Below are 17433 nucleotides of genomic sequence, written 5' to 3' on the forward strand. Positions count from 1 at the left end.
TTGGGTGCGCATTGGGGCAGAGATGTGAGCGAGCAGCTGGTCACGTGATAACTTTCTTTTAAGGCCAATAAATGAAGCTACGTAAATCGTACCGTGACGGAAACAGCCCTACTAGCGGTTTTTCGAGGCGATCTAAAACATCTTCATTGACACTTTTTTCCTGAAGCCAATATTTAAAAAGTTAGCTAATTGAACTTAACTAATGAATTAACTTTGAAGAATGAAAAAAATACTCGAGACTAGGCCATGCGACTCTAAACAGCCCTTAGCTGGTTTCACTGGACTAGGACACTTCGTCTTTTTTGAAAGGTTGGTTACATTTAGCTGGGACACCCGGTATAAGTTGCTTTTGGACGGTATACCCCATAAACGAACCAACCAACACAGCCGAAAAGAACCGTTAAGAGGATGGCGAAAGTCAAGCGCCATGGAGGTGGAAATCTTGGCGACGGAAAGAAACCTGTCTGCAAGAGTGCATCTAGAATCCCTAATCATCCAGACAACGGCCAACACGCTAAACAAGAATCAGGGCACGCTACATCGTATCTACATGAAAAGTTTGCAGAAGATTCCGAAGCGTATATAACCATCTCTTCTGCTGTGACAGCCTTATTGTGAACAAGGCCCCGTATGGGAGCCGAAACGTCATTTTTCATCTTTTGACTTGGTCAGTGGCCCAATTTTCCTTTGTGAATAAATAATGTTCCAGTGGAGGAGAACAGTTGTAGCAAAAATAGTGTAAGAGTCACAGACAGTACTTTGCGGTGCTCATTTATTGATTTTTGTTCGCTTGGAGCGTAGACAAGACAGGGCGGGGATACAAGACTCACATTAACACCAGATGACATAAAACAACAAAGAGCATTACCCAATGTTCTCAGGCTTGCTTCGCGCCCTGACAAGTGTTCGCTCTATATATTTATGACCATTTTTCATGTCGGGGATGTCGGCTATATTCTCCCTCTTTCCAAATGAGGTACAGCCAGCAGGTGTCCTCGTCCTCTTAATTTTACTCTAAGTACAGTCGCTCCGCAACACGCGCTATTTTGAAATTGGAATCTTCAGCTCGATCCTCATTTTTGATTAAGCGAGTATTTATAAATCTTTTGAGCTGTACACAGAGGCATGCACACTCATGTTGACAATAACAACGGCACCAAGGATTTAAGCACCAAAGAGACAGTCATGGGCAGCGCATCAGTCGAAATTTTTCCAGGGAACATGAGTTGTCCTTTCTTGACAGGTCTCGAGGGGGCTACAACATTTGGATTAAGACAAGCAATACAATTTTCTCAGGGCACGCAGGAGTGAACATTCTCAAGAGGTCTTGTCACATAAACAGCACCATGACGCATGTGTAACAAACGTTGACCACAAAAGGTTGAAGGCGAGGGCATATAGAGTTTTTTTTTTACTCAAAAGGTTTCGATAATGTCATGTGTGGCACACGAGTCGTGTCAGTTGAAGAGTGAACTCCTTTACTTTTGGCGCATTTGCAGTTTGCCTTTAGGGCACAACCTCGAGTGACGGACGGCGTTCGTTTTCGTGAACACTCGTTCCAGCTAATGAAATGATTAATTACCACACAAAGAAAGACGTCCGCAAAAATCATTGGGCTCAAGGCAGTTCACACAGGTGCATTTTCCCAGGCTCAAGTGATGACACTCATAGACGCATCTTCAAAAATTAAATGTATCATACATGTATTCATAAAATGAGTTTTGGCGCATATGAACAACTGATGAATGTCAAATGTAGATGCTAATACGCACACGCACACTTCATGCAGCCTGACTGACAGAAAGAACAGGTGTAAAATGGCATAAAAATTACTGTAAGCAAACTCTACACTCGAGGTTCCTTTGGCAATATGAGATTCGAATGCGGTGGATCCACAATGGAAACGCTTCAAAGAGCAGCACCTCCTTGAAAGTATAGTCCTGAAATAATACTACTCATCACTGCACAGCTTCACAACAGTTCTAAAATAATCTGATGAACAGCGCGCTAGCCAGCTCTTCTCGAGTCACGTATTGCGTATTTGAATCGGCGATCCGCAGCAAGTGTTCGTGAATCTGAAGACTGTATATCAGTGGGTGATCTGGACTGGCGACTGATATCTTTCTTCATTACGAATGAAGAGAGCTGTGTGGTCACTGAGTTGAATACGCCATTAGACTCGTTAGCCAGCCGCTCCGTTCCACAAAACAATCTGGCACGCGACTATGTACAATGGCAAAAACGTCGAGTGTCATAACTTTCAAACTATAAAGCGATTTCGAGCCGACCGTTGAATGCTGCAGCCAGCACGGTTTGTCAGCATTCTGGACGCCATCTTCCTAGGAAAACGTACAACGTTCAGGCTCAGTGCTAACTATACTGACGCCTCAGGGCACGTTGGAAAATCTTCATGATGGGTCATGTAGGACACTTTTGCTGTCATACAACAGAAATGGCCCGAAAAACAGTGCATCGTAGAGCTTGGCTCTTCAAATACTGTAGACGCTATTCTTGCCTGTTTAAAAAAAGTTAAGCGCAGCCATTATACATATTTTTCTTGGGTAGACAGTTTCTCGGGAAATTTCTGAATGGAGCTTAGTTTCACTCCTGCGTGATGACTACATGGAATGCACCTTTGAAAGGTATTATAATCATTGTTTTATTTTACGATCGGCCCTTCTAGGTACCGGTGATCTCCGTGGAGAGAGTAATATAACGTAGAATGTGTTTTTGGAATCCCGCACATTCATTAACACGGTTTTAGCTGCGGTCCGATTAGTCGATAAATGTACCTCTACAATGCAACCTCTAGGAGTCCCCTGTAAAAAGCATACAGGACTACCTGGCGAGGCTGCAAGGATCATGTGCCACGTGTTCAGTCCACGGCTTCTTCGGCACCCTTCGCTTTGAGCCACTCAGTAGAACGTTTAGTCCCCACTGAACACATTCTGCGACCACCTAACCAAGGCGCCTCCACCAACTAAGCACTCATGGATCCATAGGCGAAGCCCTGGAGTTTCTGAGCCAGCTCCAGCCCGGACACAGAGCCGCACTTCGAGGTGCTTACAGGAAGTCCTCAATGGTAGTGTCCCTAGATCGAAGATGCTGTTGGGCGGCTTTCTTCTTGGCTCCTTTAACAACACCACCGCCGGCTGGTAAGTGCAGAGCGCCGCGTGGGTGCTGCGGCGGGCAGGACGATTGTCACAAGGCGAGCGGGTCACCCGGTAGCGGTGTCATCGAGGACGGTATGGCGACCGTCGACGTGGCGTAGGACGTGAAGGTGTACGTCGAACCGAGGCGTGTGGTACCGTTCCTGGACGAGCACCGCTTGTTGGTAGCCGCCGACTTGACGCGGCAGCGCGACTGAAAGCAGGTGCGATGGCAGCATCGCACCATGCGCCGTCGGAACTTGCTGGACATGAAGCAGTAGACGATGGGGTTCAGACAGCTATGCACGAACGGGAGCAGGTAGAAGAGAACCCGCACAGCGTACACGCCGTGGTTGAAGACGTTGAGGCAGCACTTGACGACGATCTCCATGACGAGCCGCGGACCCCAGCACAAGAGGAACAAGATCACCACGAGGATCAGCATCTTGATGACCTGTAATAACGGCAAACGTAGTATTTAAAGCGTTTTCTTGCGTACGAGGAAGCGATAGCTTTGAATTTGTGGAACCCCAGGATTATGTGCGACCTCTTTCACTTTCGTGCGGTGAGAACAAGAGTTTTTCAATGAAAATGAGTCAGACACGCTCTGTCGGAAGCCTTCACCGCTAAATAAATACTTTATGCGAGTGCAAATTTTTGCATTTCCAAAATTTTATTACTACTCACCGTTAGTAAAGCCGTTAATATGTTTCGCCTTCATGTTTTTTCAAGCTAAAGTGCCAGATTAATCAAACCACATTAAGAGAGTTAACTGCCGAGCTAGTTTGTTTTCAGGCATATTAGCGGGACTTTCTTGCGCACGAAGACACAAACAAGAAAGAGGACAACAGGGGCACTTGTTGTCCTCTTTGTAGTGTTTGTCTTCGTTGCGCTGAAAATCCCGGTAATGAATCAAAACACAGCATCTGAATTAAATTTGAGCGAACCAAAGACCGTTGCGTCCTCACAGTTGCCTTCCGACTGTCTCCGCATTAGAAAAGTTCGTAACTCTTCCCTTTTCCTCACGTACAGACGCCCACAGACTTAACACGAATGACGGAATACGTGGCCTGGACTGCCGTCAGCGACAAGTGATAGTCATCGGGTGCGAGATAATGCTCCCGGAATGTTTGCGGTGCCTGACGATAGGAGGTGCTAAGCGCGGCAGCTTAGCGGGCAATTCCTGGTTGCCGCGTAAAGAAAACTGTAAAGAGCGTTGCCGGGGCCGTGGAGGCCGAATCGGCGAGCAAAAAGCGCGTAAACGCCCCTGACGAGCGCGCTGTCCACGCAGCAGACACAAGCGGAAAAGGAGTAAAAGCGAGCTGCGCGCCAGCTTTCGTCAACCACCGCAAACATACCGAGAGCATATTGTCTCGCACCAATGACTACCGCTTCGTGGCGCTGACGGCAGTCCAGGCCACGCTTTCCGTCATTCGTGTTAAGTCTGTGGGCGTGTGTACGAACATGAGCAAACTCCTTTGTGACATTAAAGTACAGGCGTGGAAGATCGTAGTGGTATTGAGGACCGTACCTGTTGACGAGCCTTTTTTACGTCCCTGATGTCCGAGTTGGCGTGGCCACGGAGGATCAGTCTGCAGTTGGGTTGCTGCGGGGCCGGACTGGGAAGTGAGCCTAGCCGGGGCGTCGTGGGTCCTTGGCACTGGTAACTGCAGCAAAGAAGCAGCTCAGTCAAAACACGCGCCATATTATTATTTTCAGTAGGACGCAGACGTGTTTCTTAGACGTAGTTCACTTCTGGACATTCGGCAATTTAATATTGCAGTCACCGATAAAGCTTACATTCTTGGCAAACAAGAACCGCTACCCCCGCCTCTCTGGTGCATGCAATCATCATAGGTAATTTAGGAAATTATTACACCCTGTAATTACTCGTAAACTGCGCACGTCTCAAGTCAATTGCAGAGCTTAGAGTCTTATTTCCTGTTAAATACTCATTTGTATTCGGTAAATTGCATCGTACCTTAGTAGGAGCTGGTGTATGGGGCGTACACCGTGTATTAACGCCTCTTGCTGTATTCGAGACTTACAGCATAACATAGTCCCCTACGGGGGTTTAGTACAGCGCCGTGTCGCTGCGCATCCAGAGTTCGCCATAAGGGCGCCAGAGGACGCCAATTACCGGCAAGCAGCATGCACGCCCGCTGCGTCGAGACCAATCAGCGCGTGCGCACTGACGGCGTGCAGAAGCGGATCGTGGTAGTAGATATCGCGTCACGCTATTCTATGACAATCTATTGTCCGTCATACTCTAGCCATATTTCAAATTAGGTGCAGTGCCAGCCAGTGCGAAGCGAATATGAGTAGTGTGGATACCTGAACTTGGCAGACTGTGTCAGCTGATCCATGGTCTTGGTGCTGACCCAGAGCTCCAGGATGACCCAGGAGTAGCACACGATCATAACCACCGAAGGAAGGGCAAAAAGCGTGACCAGTCGGTACCACGACACTGACTGGCCTTGCCAGTCGTGCTCGTCTTTACAGCTGTAGATGGTCACGTTCACCCGCAGGTTCGTGAACGTCGTTTGGATGACGTTCTGCGTGTCGGAAAAAAAGATGATACCGGTAATGCAAGGGTTTTATCTCTAGTAAGAACATTGCTTGGTTAATTATAAGAATCGGATTTGTTATTCTCATTAAGCAACTACGCAGTCTCAAAAGTGGGGTGTCTTGGCGATATCGCTAGACATTCTCTGGGGCACTAGGACCTGCCCACATGTATTTCGTCCACATGTATTGAATAATTCTGTCCGCACATTCTGTCTAGATGGCTTTCGCGATGCTGTTTAAATTAGAAAGGCACCACTGCCCCGGTTGTTCCCAGGGGAATTCACAATAACGCTGGCTGTGCTAGTGGCTTGTAGTGCACTAACAATGCCTGATAAGACAAAACTAGGATCAAAGGCACGGCTTCAATTTCCGATTCTATCAACGTTTATTTCTGTATTATTGACCAAAATATGTCATCGTGGCTAACATTCTTCTGATGTCAGCCACTTTATACCATTTATTTATAGCACTTCTATAGCAACAAAGCTACCTCCCTAACTGAGGATGCATTAAAAATTCTCTAAGTGCATTTTGAGTAGTGCTCTACCAGGAGTGTTTTGTCCTTTCAAAATCGGCGCATTTTAGGCTCTCAGCGGATTTTCATGGTCTCTCCAGGTGAATGTTGCAGATCGGGCACCGTTACATGCCGCTCTAAACGGATTGGGAGCGGCGCTATCATTTTCCTTTATTCGCTCCTTGGCACATAGCTATAGCCCTCTAGACAAGCCTCCTGCCGACCGCACAGCGTCCCTCTGTGTGAAGTTTCATTTCTACTACAATGTTACCACTATAGCGATAAATGGCGTAACTGGATGGAGTACTGTCCTAGATGCTATTAATAGTGAAGGCCATGCTTACAAGTCTAAATTTTCTTGCGACATTTAATAGAAAGCGCGGGTACTGCGGCTTACCTTGACAAAAAGCATGGGCAAGGCGACGACTAGGGAGACAAGCCAGACGCCCCACATGAGTCGCTTGCAGTTGCTCATGGTGCACACGGTGCGGGAGTGGATGGGGAACACGATCACGACGAACCTGTGGGTGGGCCAAATGTACAATATAGGAGCTGTTTTTTTTACATATTTGCTTTCCTAGATAAGCCAATGTATTAATCTTGTTTTCTCAGGATATCTGCTGCCCCTGCCCGAAGGTATAAAGCTGAGATGTGAATAAGCAGCTGAGGCTTGTAGATTCATTAATTGTCTGCAGAATAAACACGTCGTGCAACGTTAAGGATCAGTGTGCATATATGATCCAGGGTTATAATGAGTACCTTCTGGCGAGGGGCGCAAATTGCGCAAATAATGCTTGCTCATCGAGATATCAAGAATGAAATTAAAAGACGTTTCTGGGCCCTTGCGGGCCGCTTGCTTGTAATCATTTCTTGCTGAATCTGCCCTTACGTTTAAAAGTGCTCTTTTATTTTCACTCACCATGTATTTGCGAATGCATATTCCTTTATTTTGCTATATTATGCAACTAAAAAAAATTTTCCTAGGAGGCTGATCACGCTCAAGAATTGCTGAGAACGCTGCTGAGACACTACTCTTCACTCTGTCTACGTTTAAGACTAGACCCTAGGAGGAGGACGAAATTCAAGCAAAAACACAGCGGAAACACCACTGCCGACCCCCTTTAAGATCCAGAAATCACTCCATGCTCAGCCTCCTTTTTAGACAAAAATCTCGCGCGGTAAAATAATTACACTGGTAATATTCAATTAATTAAAGACAAAAACAATTATAAAATAAAAATAAAAATTCCCGTAAGCCCCTTGGTTTCAGTGAATGTTGGCTTCTCCCATATTAGTGTTCAACAACGGCGCAGCAAAAGTAATCCGCTTACCTTTCGAGCGTGACAGCGACCATGTTGAGGACAGAGGCGAACGCTGAGACCGTCTCGGCGTACGCAGCTAGCTTGCACACTGTGCCGGTGGCGTCCCACCGGACCACGAAGTAATGAGCGACATCTAGCGGCGCGCAGATCGTCAGAAGCAGCAAATCTGATACCGCCAGGCTCACCAGAAACACACTGGTGACGTTCCTCGAAGTCTTGTCACCAGCCATCACCGAGATCACCACCAGGTTGCCACTAACACCGATCGCGAACGTCACCAAGTATGTCACCACGATGAAGAAGAAGTACTCGTTCATCACCCACGGCACCAGCATCTCCTCGGGGTATTCGAAGTACACGTGGTCGGGCGGTAACTGGGGGGAACTCAGGTTCCATGGTGCGGTGCCTTCAGGTGAAGGCGTTCGCCAGGTCGTGTTGAGACCAAGTCCCTCGCAGTCTGTGACGATCGCCGTATCGTTCAGGGTGAAACAGTCCTCGGTTGAGGGGGCTTCCATAGTGGACGGAGGCCACGGAACAAACATTCGTGATGGTGTTTTGCTGATCAGCTCTCAGCAAAGTACTTAAGTCCGGGCGAGCCTGGTTCTGCTGCCGAAATCACTTCTTGTTCGCCAACACTCCAAGCCACCTATTGAGCAAATATTTGTTGAGAGATGACAGACCCTGACTGGCCCCTCTTGAGTGCCTAATTGCTTAATAAACGGGCTAACTCAATGAAAGCAATTGCCGCTCGAGGCTGCCTATGTTGGTTGTTCTGAACAGGCTAACTGCTCTTGAAACCTTTTCGCTCAGAGGTGGCTGGCCACTTGAACTGAAAAATGTGTTGCAGCAGTCTACAAGTGACCGACTTTCTGGTGACGAAAGCTGGCCATTAACAGTTGTTTGATACTAGCAGTAGCGAGTACTCGCACTTAAAAAGTTGCAAAGCTTGAGATGCGCCTCTCGTTATTTAATATTCCAGTAGAAAATTGGAACTGGTGTAGGGCGTTTCGAAGCCATTCTACATATAAGTGCTCAGATTTGCGCTTGTAACAGCGTTTAGGAGCTCTGGTTTGTTCTGTTAGTAGTTTGAGAGCGTCTGATATGTACTAGCTACCGGTATGACCGGTACAACCTGTCAGTATGATGGAACAAGAGGCCCTGGAAAATTTTGACTCGTCGCATTGTATACTTAGACGACTGCAGGAGGTGTCAGTTCTTTCCTTTATAGCTTACCTTAGAAATTCAGTAAACTTCTTTTCCTTCTAAGACAACGTCTGACTCCAAGGAGATGAAATTGAGAGTGATCTCTGACGAATGCGCTAGTCAGGCACACCGGTTTGTGCCGCGAAAAGCCCGTTTGATTGACTTGGAGTTTAACTCGAAGTACTTCAACTCCCAGACACCAAGAAACTGCTCTTTTGGCTTCTTCAAAACTTTACGTCAGGTCGTTCAAACTATTTGAAGAAGTTCTCAAATCGAGCGTCTAAACTGCCAGCTAGCGTTTTTGATAAGCACGCGCATGCACTAAAGTGGTCCTTGGAAATAAGCCGTTAAGACCGAAAGGGACGTCTTCGCAGGGTCGTTTGATGAGCAGGTCTTTTTTGCGCCGGAGGCTCTGGACTGTCGTCAGTCTGATGAAGTGCCGGCCCACTTTGCCTGCATCCGCCTCGTTTGTGCCGTTCCCCTTCTTAGCGTCACGTTCCACTGAGTGAGTGCTTTGCTGCCAGCTTCCGTTTACGACGTCGTCGAGCAGTGATGAAGAGGAACCGTCAGGAGCAGGCCTCTCGAATTCTTGCACGCAACTCCGATTTCCGGTCTTCTCTTTACGAAGAACCTGTGTAGAGGTAGGTAGACAGCAGGAAAGTGAGTTTGAACTGCCGTCACTGGATTTATTCGCACTTTATGTCAAGTCACTACACGTGCTCGTTGGGCTCAAGTTGTGCAGTTGAGATTTCCTTTACAGCATAACATGGCTGCCAGCTACACAGCAATAAAGCATGCACAGTATACCCTAATATTCTGTTGACTGTAATCTGAAGAGGCGGTAAACTTGTTTCAAACCAATGAAAAGAAACCCCTACAGCACAACGGTGTTGATCGACGTGTTATCAAATAGACGCATGAGGTATGTAGTTCAGGACGCTTACAGTTGCATAATCAGGTCCCATAATGCGCCGTTCTTCTATGAACTAAACGCAAAACGTGGTTAAAGCCGTAACGCAATTTTATTTCTTCCTCATACAACGTCGTCTGAAAAGCGGCCAGGGAGCAGTTGTTTCGAAGCAATGCTAGACATTTCAAAAGGTCACGAGCAGAAAACCAAACACCATCATACTGCGGCCGCCTCGATGTTCACGAAATCAAACTGACCAGCGGCCCTAAAACTGGTATTAGTACTCGAATCGACGAGGCCGAGAGCGCTCACAAAAGAGGCTACAGCGACGGTTATAGCGGTGGTCACCCTTCGAAAGTTCAGAATGCAGGGAGAGCGACATTTTCTCTTTTCATGACATTTCCTTCCTCTATAAATGCACTCATGTGCAAAGGGCGCCACGAATTTGCAGAGACGGAAGCGTTCCGCCCTTACCATCCCGTTGCGATCGTTCCAGCCATCCTCAGTGGCGTTCGCTATAGCGGCATATATGTTCTACTGCTGGCCGCATCACAGCATGAATTCATGCGTGAGAAGACTTCTGGAGAGCCCAAATAACACGACTGTGCTCGAGGGTAAGAATTCCTTGAACCCTATATTTTTTGTGTTAACCAGGTGCAATTACGTTTATCAGGGGTTTTGAGGAGAAGAAATACAGGAACTGCAGCTGCATTTATGACTGTCAGCAGCTTCTAGAAATCCCTTCTCAGGTAAATGGCGATTCGGGCCAGAAAGCGAATTCGGCTTTTTTTTTTCTTGGTCTTCCGAAAAAATGAAAAGCTTCTCAAGAGATTTCAAAAACATCATTCAAAGATTAATTGCTTAGTTCTTGTTGCTACTTCCTCATGGGAGAGTGATACCTTTATTTCAGCGCGAAAAGAAAGAGCGGTGATGTGCGCAGCTCATAAAATTTTAGAGCCTTCTTTAAGACATTCAATCACGGAGAACCGCTGAACGATGCAAGCCACTGAACCATTCATGAAGGAAACTTGATAAAAGCCGTAAATAACAGAACAAGCAGATTTGAGGGAAATTAATTATTTCTTTGTTTTTTTTTCAAGTACAAAGTTGCGTTCTTTTTTGAGGCAATTGGAATTGATTAATCCCTTTAAGTTCATGAAGAATTTGAAATTAGAGCTATAACTGATGTCAAGACTGATCAAGGCTGTGCAGAATAATGACATCATGTCCTGGGGACAAACACGCAATGTGTGCGCTAGTAGTCTACTCTTTAATGAAGGCGTTAGGAACAATGCCGAAATAGTTCCAGCCTGACGCACATGTAAATGGAATAAGTCAATACCGTTTAGTTCCTTACTTTACATATTCAAAAAATCATGAAGACTTCAGCTACTGTTCCACCTTTATTTTCAGTGTTGCCGCCTCGCTACAGATTGTATACAGTACATGACGCTGATCTCCGAAAGGAACACACTACCGACCTCTGTGCTCCGGAATCTCATCACATTTTTTTTTTTCGTTTTCATCACAAAGCAGGAGTTTCGCGTTCCCTGCGACTGCGTCTCGTGTTAGGCTTGTGTAACATTTAGGACTAATGGATATCTGAGCAACAAGGGCCGGAGACAAAGTGCGTGCTATCCTCTCTCTTGTCGCCATGGTAACTCTCATTACCAGAGGTGTCCGCGCACGAGTGCTTTTCACCCGAGAGGCGGGTAGTGGGCGGTAAGGAACGCAAGGTATCTGCGGGGCATCATTCTCCACTGCCGTGATATGTAGCACCACATTCTTCTTCTTGGACGCATTCCAGCCATCCGCTCGGGCGACCAGCTAGCAACGAAATGTTCCTGTTTGCCCCGCAAGCAGAGGCCTTCTTCATTCTTTACTCCCCACAGGAGGGGCCGTGCCACTGTTTGAGCAGTTATCTGTAGGAGCGTTGTTAATGGAAGCTCCGAGCTGCCACTTTTTAATCGAGCACTCTAGGCAGACATAACTTCACAGTTCAAAAATAAGGCACCCTCCGCGGTAAAACGTCCTATCGCTCCACTTGTGAGTGTTCTGTTGTATTCTGACTGTCAGTAGCTTTTGTGGGGTTGGGAGAGAAAGATTGAAGAGGCGGAAGAGCTTTTTTATCGTTTTAGACCTTCACATTTTGCGGCAACATAACATAGCCAACAGTTCTGGACAAAAGCATTTTTGAACGGGTTTAAATCTTTTATGTGCGCAACTTTTTTTTAATGAAATATTTCATTATAACAATCAATACATCCGCAGATCACCCGAAGGCAGTGTTGCTATTAACGTTTTTGCTATAGATCGTCAGGAGCGTTCCCCATTGGATTTCTATGGCGGTCTTCACTGTTGGGCCCGATCCATAGAAACACTTTAAAAGACAAATTTTTCTGCATATCAGAAGAATCAACCATTGCATTCAACAATTCAATATCAGTAACTTACAATTTTTAAATTTTCAAAATTACTGTCCCAGAATGTTGGACATGTAAACGTTTAAGATTTACTTTCAATCTGTAAAGTACGAATAGTCTGTAAAGTACCTGCTGGCCCATGCAGCTGCAGTGCTGCAAGGTTTGCAAAGTACTTTGGTCTGCACAAGGTGGAGTGAAGGATGCATTTTTTTTCAAGCATTTCACCCCAGAGAAGCCGCGAACCCAAACCGGAAAACGTTTATCTTTGCAAAAAAAGACTCGCAAAGCTTTCATAAACGGTGAACGCTGGTATTGTTGCTGGCTTATATTAAATATTTATTGTTTAACATTATTCAGACTCATTTGTAATTACTTTTAGCTCTCGCACGGAACCATTATTGTTGAGCGAATGTCAGAATAAAAAACTTAGTATACATTTCATAAAAAAAAAAACGATTGCGTTTGGTGACGAAAACTATTGTGAAGAAAAGAGAAAATGAGGGTAGTAAAAAGCACTTATTTCACAAGATAGTCTATAGTACTAATCATTCGACTCTCCCTCCCACCGCACCTCGCGCCGTTTAAACAAACATCTCAGCTTCCAACGCCTTTCAGGTAAAACCGTTGCATTCAATTCATCCGCTTTGCCGCAGGCGCTGGAATAGTTCACTGGAATAGTCTTCCGGAACACATCATCAATATTCGTGATCCAGCTTCTTCTAGGACCGAAATAACAGCCATTTTTTCTAATTACTGACGCGTCAATAACTATTGTATAATGATGTTCTTATTGTTTTATGGTGAGTACTAACAGTCAGTTGGCATTGTGTAATGATGTTCTTATTGTTTTATGGTGAGTACTAACAGTCAGTTGGCATTGTGTAATGTTCTTATTGTTTAATCAGTACTAACAGTCAATCAGCATTATATAATCATGTCATTCATGCTCTTGTTATTACCCCTATTTATGTAATACCCCCTCACACAATACTACATGTTTGGAGCCTGTGAGGCAACGTGCATAAATAAATAAATAAATAAATAAATAAATAAATAAATAAATAAATAAATAAATAAATAAATAAATAAATAAATAAATAAATAAATAAATAAATAAATAAATAAATAAATAAATAACCACACGAAGAAGAAAAAAGACACTTAGAAATGAAATACGCGTTCATATACACAGAAACCTTCGTAATCGGCGAGAAACAGCACAATTCACGCTTGGAAATACGGCACATGATGTGCAGCAGCTATTTTAAGATGCACCGGAAGTCACTAAATGCTCCAGTTTGGAAGAAAGAATGCACATATACCCGAATAAAAGATAAATTTAGAATGTACTCATTTGCTTCAGGGGAAGCGAGAGTGTCAATTTCGAGAATTGAAGAAAGCACCGCCACTGTCAAAATAACTTTATACGTATTTATTTTCAGTTGCAAGGGTTTCTTTATCTATAGCAGTCGCCGCAATCAGCTCGGGAGGATAAGTACAGCAGAAGCAGCGAAAGCAAGGAACAGCCTCGTCATAGAGTACAATGTAGCCAACGCCCCAGGTTCAAGCCCACCAGAAAGAATGACTACATCCGGTTCTTGTTTCAGCTTCGCCTATGTTAAATCGCATATTTCTTGTTCTGTTACACCGGCGGCAACTCTGTTTTGAAAGTATAAATACTAGCGTCGTTAATAACAAAAGCAATCTATAAACGTGTCTCTTAATGACGCCGCTAGCTGTACTGGATAAAATGTCTACCAGCGTGCTAGTTACGTCTTACCTGCTTCCTTTAGCGATGCAACGATGATAGTGGTGTACATATTAAAACGCTCTTCTAGCTAAACAAAAACATTTCGAAAGCTACCGACGACCTTCAACCAAAAACTATGTATGTGAAACCACTATTTAAACATTTTTCAGATATTTGTATGCGTGCGCACGTTCAGCAAGCAAGGGAAGGTGAACACACAAATGCCCACAGACAGCACAGCGTAAGTGGTCTTTCAACTCCGTAACAAAATACCGCACCGTTAGAGGCAGTTCGTGCGGCTTAAATGCCGTTCCCACGAAGCAGTATTTTCTTGAAACCTCATTTACAGCCCTTCGGGGCTAACTACGTTATATGTTCCATGCCCACGTGCCTTCTTTCGCCTTTCATCGTGCGTCCAAACTTAATTTCCCGTACTTTAATTCCATTTGACGGCCGCTGAACGCCATAAATAAAACCATGCTTACAGAGCGAACCTAATTACACGGCAATTTCAGCTCCTTTCAATTACACCTCGGAGACTGGAGCGCAAGTTAAACGGCTGGGCAGTGTTGGGCGGCTCATTAGCTCTATCCTGTCAATTATTTAAGAGCGGAACGCACTAAGTTGTTCGTGTGAAGTAGTTCCTTTTGGGAGGTGAGCACAGTACCGGAGAGACAGCGCAACTGTACACTCTTCTCGGACACTTAAGTTCGCACCCTGAATAGTTACGCATTTGCCGCGTTGGCTCAGTGGTTATGGTGCTCGGGTGCTGAACCGATAGACGCGGGTTCGATCCCGGCCGCGGTGGTTGAATTTCTTTGGAGGAGAAATTCTAGAGGCCCGTGCACTGTGCGATGCCAGTGCACGTTAAAAAACTCCAGGTGGTCGAAATTTCCGGAGCCCTCCACTACGGTGTCTCTCATAGCCTTAGTCGCTTTGGGACGTTAAACCCCATAAACCAAGCCAACCAACCAACATTTGGCTGGTATACCTTGTCCTTCGCTTGCACTAACTTTCATTGGGAGTTATGGGATACCAAGGTGCAGCACTTATTATTGAACATGAGCATATTGAGCAATCCCCTATTGTAGAAGGTAAAATTATTAGTTACAAGCATCCATTCGCCATCTGTGGATTGCCTCGGTATCTATGTAGATGAAATACAGGTTCCGCTTATGAGCGCTTAGAACGACGTCGAAATGCCTTTCTTCATTCATACAGAGTGTTCGTACTGGTACAATCGCCCAACGACTGATCTCTTTAGAATTTATACAGCAGTGAAAAAAGTGAAATTTGCACCTTTCAAACGTCTTCTTCATGATGCTGATAAAAGTTTGCGCTTTGTACGAAAATGTTCATTCTTTTCTCTGTCGAATGTTTTCAACAGAAACTACCCGTTGGTCTGTATTTATGTAACCGTAAAATACCGATGCATTTCGTCACAACCAAACATTTTGTGATTCCATCAGTTGTTTCGTTCGCAGTTTTTGTTCAGCATGTACTGAACCTGTCGAGGTGGTTTCTTGATGTTAGGCATCACATTGCTGCTGCAATGTCATTGAGCGTAAGCTCGCTGCCGCCGCTCCGTTAAAGTTTCACTGCTTCCCATAAGCCCACCGAATCGAAGCTAACGGCTACAGGGCGGCGTTCGCTCTTCTATTCTCAAGAGAGTTAAGCGTTTCTCGTTAGCTTCGTGCATCACGCTCGAGCTACATTTGTACGGGCTGTTCTTAATCCAAGCTTATTGGTATACTCCATGTAAAACTCAATTCTTTTCCTTCTTTTGGGGCTGAGTAAGAAAGCTGCCTTAGTGTAGTTCTTTCAATATATTGTATAACACACAATAAAGGTTGTGCAAATACCTATTTTACAAAAAAAAGCGAAGGGCTCATTCCAAGCACAACCAGTGGACACAAGACCATGTTCAAGAACCAATACGCGTAAACGAGGCAGATTAATGGACGTATATTTGGCGGACGGGAAACGGTGCGCTATTTTTCAGTAAACTTCCTTTTCTTCATCTGAAAATTTAGCCTTCAATGAGGTTTCTGCTTAGAAAACGTCTCAGGTTGAGGCAAATATTTGCGATGAATACAAGCGTTTATGGAGATTCTGCTTTCAATTTTTTCTCATAACCACAACAGTTACGCAGTGTTAAAGCCTACTACGAAATTAATGCTCAGGCTACAGCTTAAGCATGTTGTCCTCGGTGGGCTGTAAATAAGCACATTTTTACAAGGCTGCAAGTAAAACGTTTTTGCCGTTGTTCCTAAAAGTAATCACGTAGTTATTGGTGTCCCTTTTTACATTAGTCCATTCAGTAAATATTTCCTTGTCGTGGCCACAAAGAAATTCAGTCCTCAAGTCTGCCCGGAGGGCAGCGGGTTAAATTAAGCAACTCAGTTTGGCACAACTACAGTAAGCTGAACACAATTAAGTTAACGAGCATACAACTGTCTTTTGCAGAAAATGCCGAAAAATAAACGCAGTAGTGAAATCTCAATGCATAAAAGAGAAAAACTTGACGGGCTGATGAAGTGGCGCTAAAAATTTCAGGTTTCCAGGAAGGACATTTCTTATATTTGGCATAAGTGAAGAAGCTATAAACAATACTTTGCATGTGTTTTCAGCAGGTGACGATCTGTTCCCTGTAAAGCCCACAGCAGCACGATAACCGCCTACTGACTGGCTAAGTTTCAAGAACTTACAAATCATTTGCTAGTGTGCAGTACGACGCAACGAGAGGTGCCATTCGGTATTAAAAAATGGTGTATGGTCGTTATTCTCTCGGCATCTACGATATTATACAGCCATTACTAACCAATTCTGTTTCTACTGACTCGAGCAGGTCTCATGTGCAGGTCATACGTTACCCAATATTCAGCCACACAGGTATACTATCTTTCACTTGCTCTGCACAGGCGTACCTTCCGCTACTGCATCTTTAAAAGGCGACCTTTATGAGCTTGTTTAGATGAGGACCTTGATATTGAGTCTTTATAAACCTAGCGTTCGTCAGCCAATAACAAGTTTTACGCGAATAAAGTTGATCCGCCACCAGCATTTCTTGAAAGCGCAACTTGTACTTGTAGCAACAAGAAGAGTGACGCCGTCTATTTTGTGCTGGCGATAAGTTAAACTTAGATGTTTTCCGCTACAGTTATCTTGATACCAAAAGAGATCAGATTTCTTTAGGGATGCAATTCTTCCAATAAGCAATATGGCTCATGTTTAAAGAGGTTCCCTACCTTTAAGTTCCACCTTTAATAAAGTGATTCTCAAATAAAAGATCGCTTAAAAGAAGTAGCTGCCCTAGACTGAGACATTTGTTCCCATCAACACCGTTAATGTCTTATTATACGAGCATGTGATGTTTTTTTGACAGAATTGTATTTCATATCTCTGGTTGCCGCCCACGCTTACACCACCACGAAACGCGGGTGATGTTGCATTACTTACATAGTTTTTATTCCTCAGACCTCGCTGGCGAAATGGGGAAAGAGAACAACAAAAAAACCCCACTTGGTCTACCAGTCAGACGGCCGTTTGCTATATCTATCAATACAGGGCGCCTTTATACTCAATAGTTTGAAG

General features: G+C 44.8%; 1 protein-coding gene and 1 long non-coding RNA gene across 5 annotated transcripts in view; one reads left to right on the forward strand and one right to left on the reverse strand.

Moving 5' to 3' along the window:
- Positions 1-17433, forward strand: part of LOC149366311 (uncharacterized) — a 693922-nt gene that overhangs the window by 52154 nt on the left and 624335 nt on the right. The window lies entirely within an intron of this gene.
- Positions 759-17433, reverse strand: part of LOC149366312 (cholecystokinin receptor type A-like) — a 46532-nt gene continuing 29857 nt past the window's right edge. For 3 of the 4 annotated variants that reach the window (XM_089550116.1, XM_089550106.1, XM_089550113.1), the window contains 5 exons: positions 7563-9387; positions 6629-6752; positions 5484-5704; positions 4681-4816; positions 759-3603 (listed from right to left, as the gene is read on the reverse strand). In XM_089550116.1, coding sequence (XP_089406242.1) covers positions 3202-3603; positions 4681-4816; positions 5484-5704; positions 6629-6752; positions 7563-8095 — 1416 coding nt within the window. In that variant the 5' untranslated portion in view covers positions 8096-9387 and the 3' untranslated portion in view covers positions 759-3201. The remainder of the gene's footprint in view (positions 3604-4680; positions 4817-5483; positions 5705-6628; positions 6753-7562; positions 9388-17433) is intronic. The other variant, XM_089550121.1, reaches the window with a different exon arrangement.

This window comes from Amblyomma mixtum, chromosome 1 (assembly GCF_055824585.1).
Source record: "Amblyomma mixtum isolate Tamu chromosome 1, ASM5582458v1, whole genome shotgun sequence".
Lineage (NCBI taxonomy): Eukaryota > Metazoa > Arthropoda > Arachnida > Ixodida > Ixodidae > Amblyomma > Amblyomma mixtum.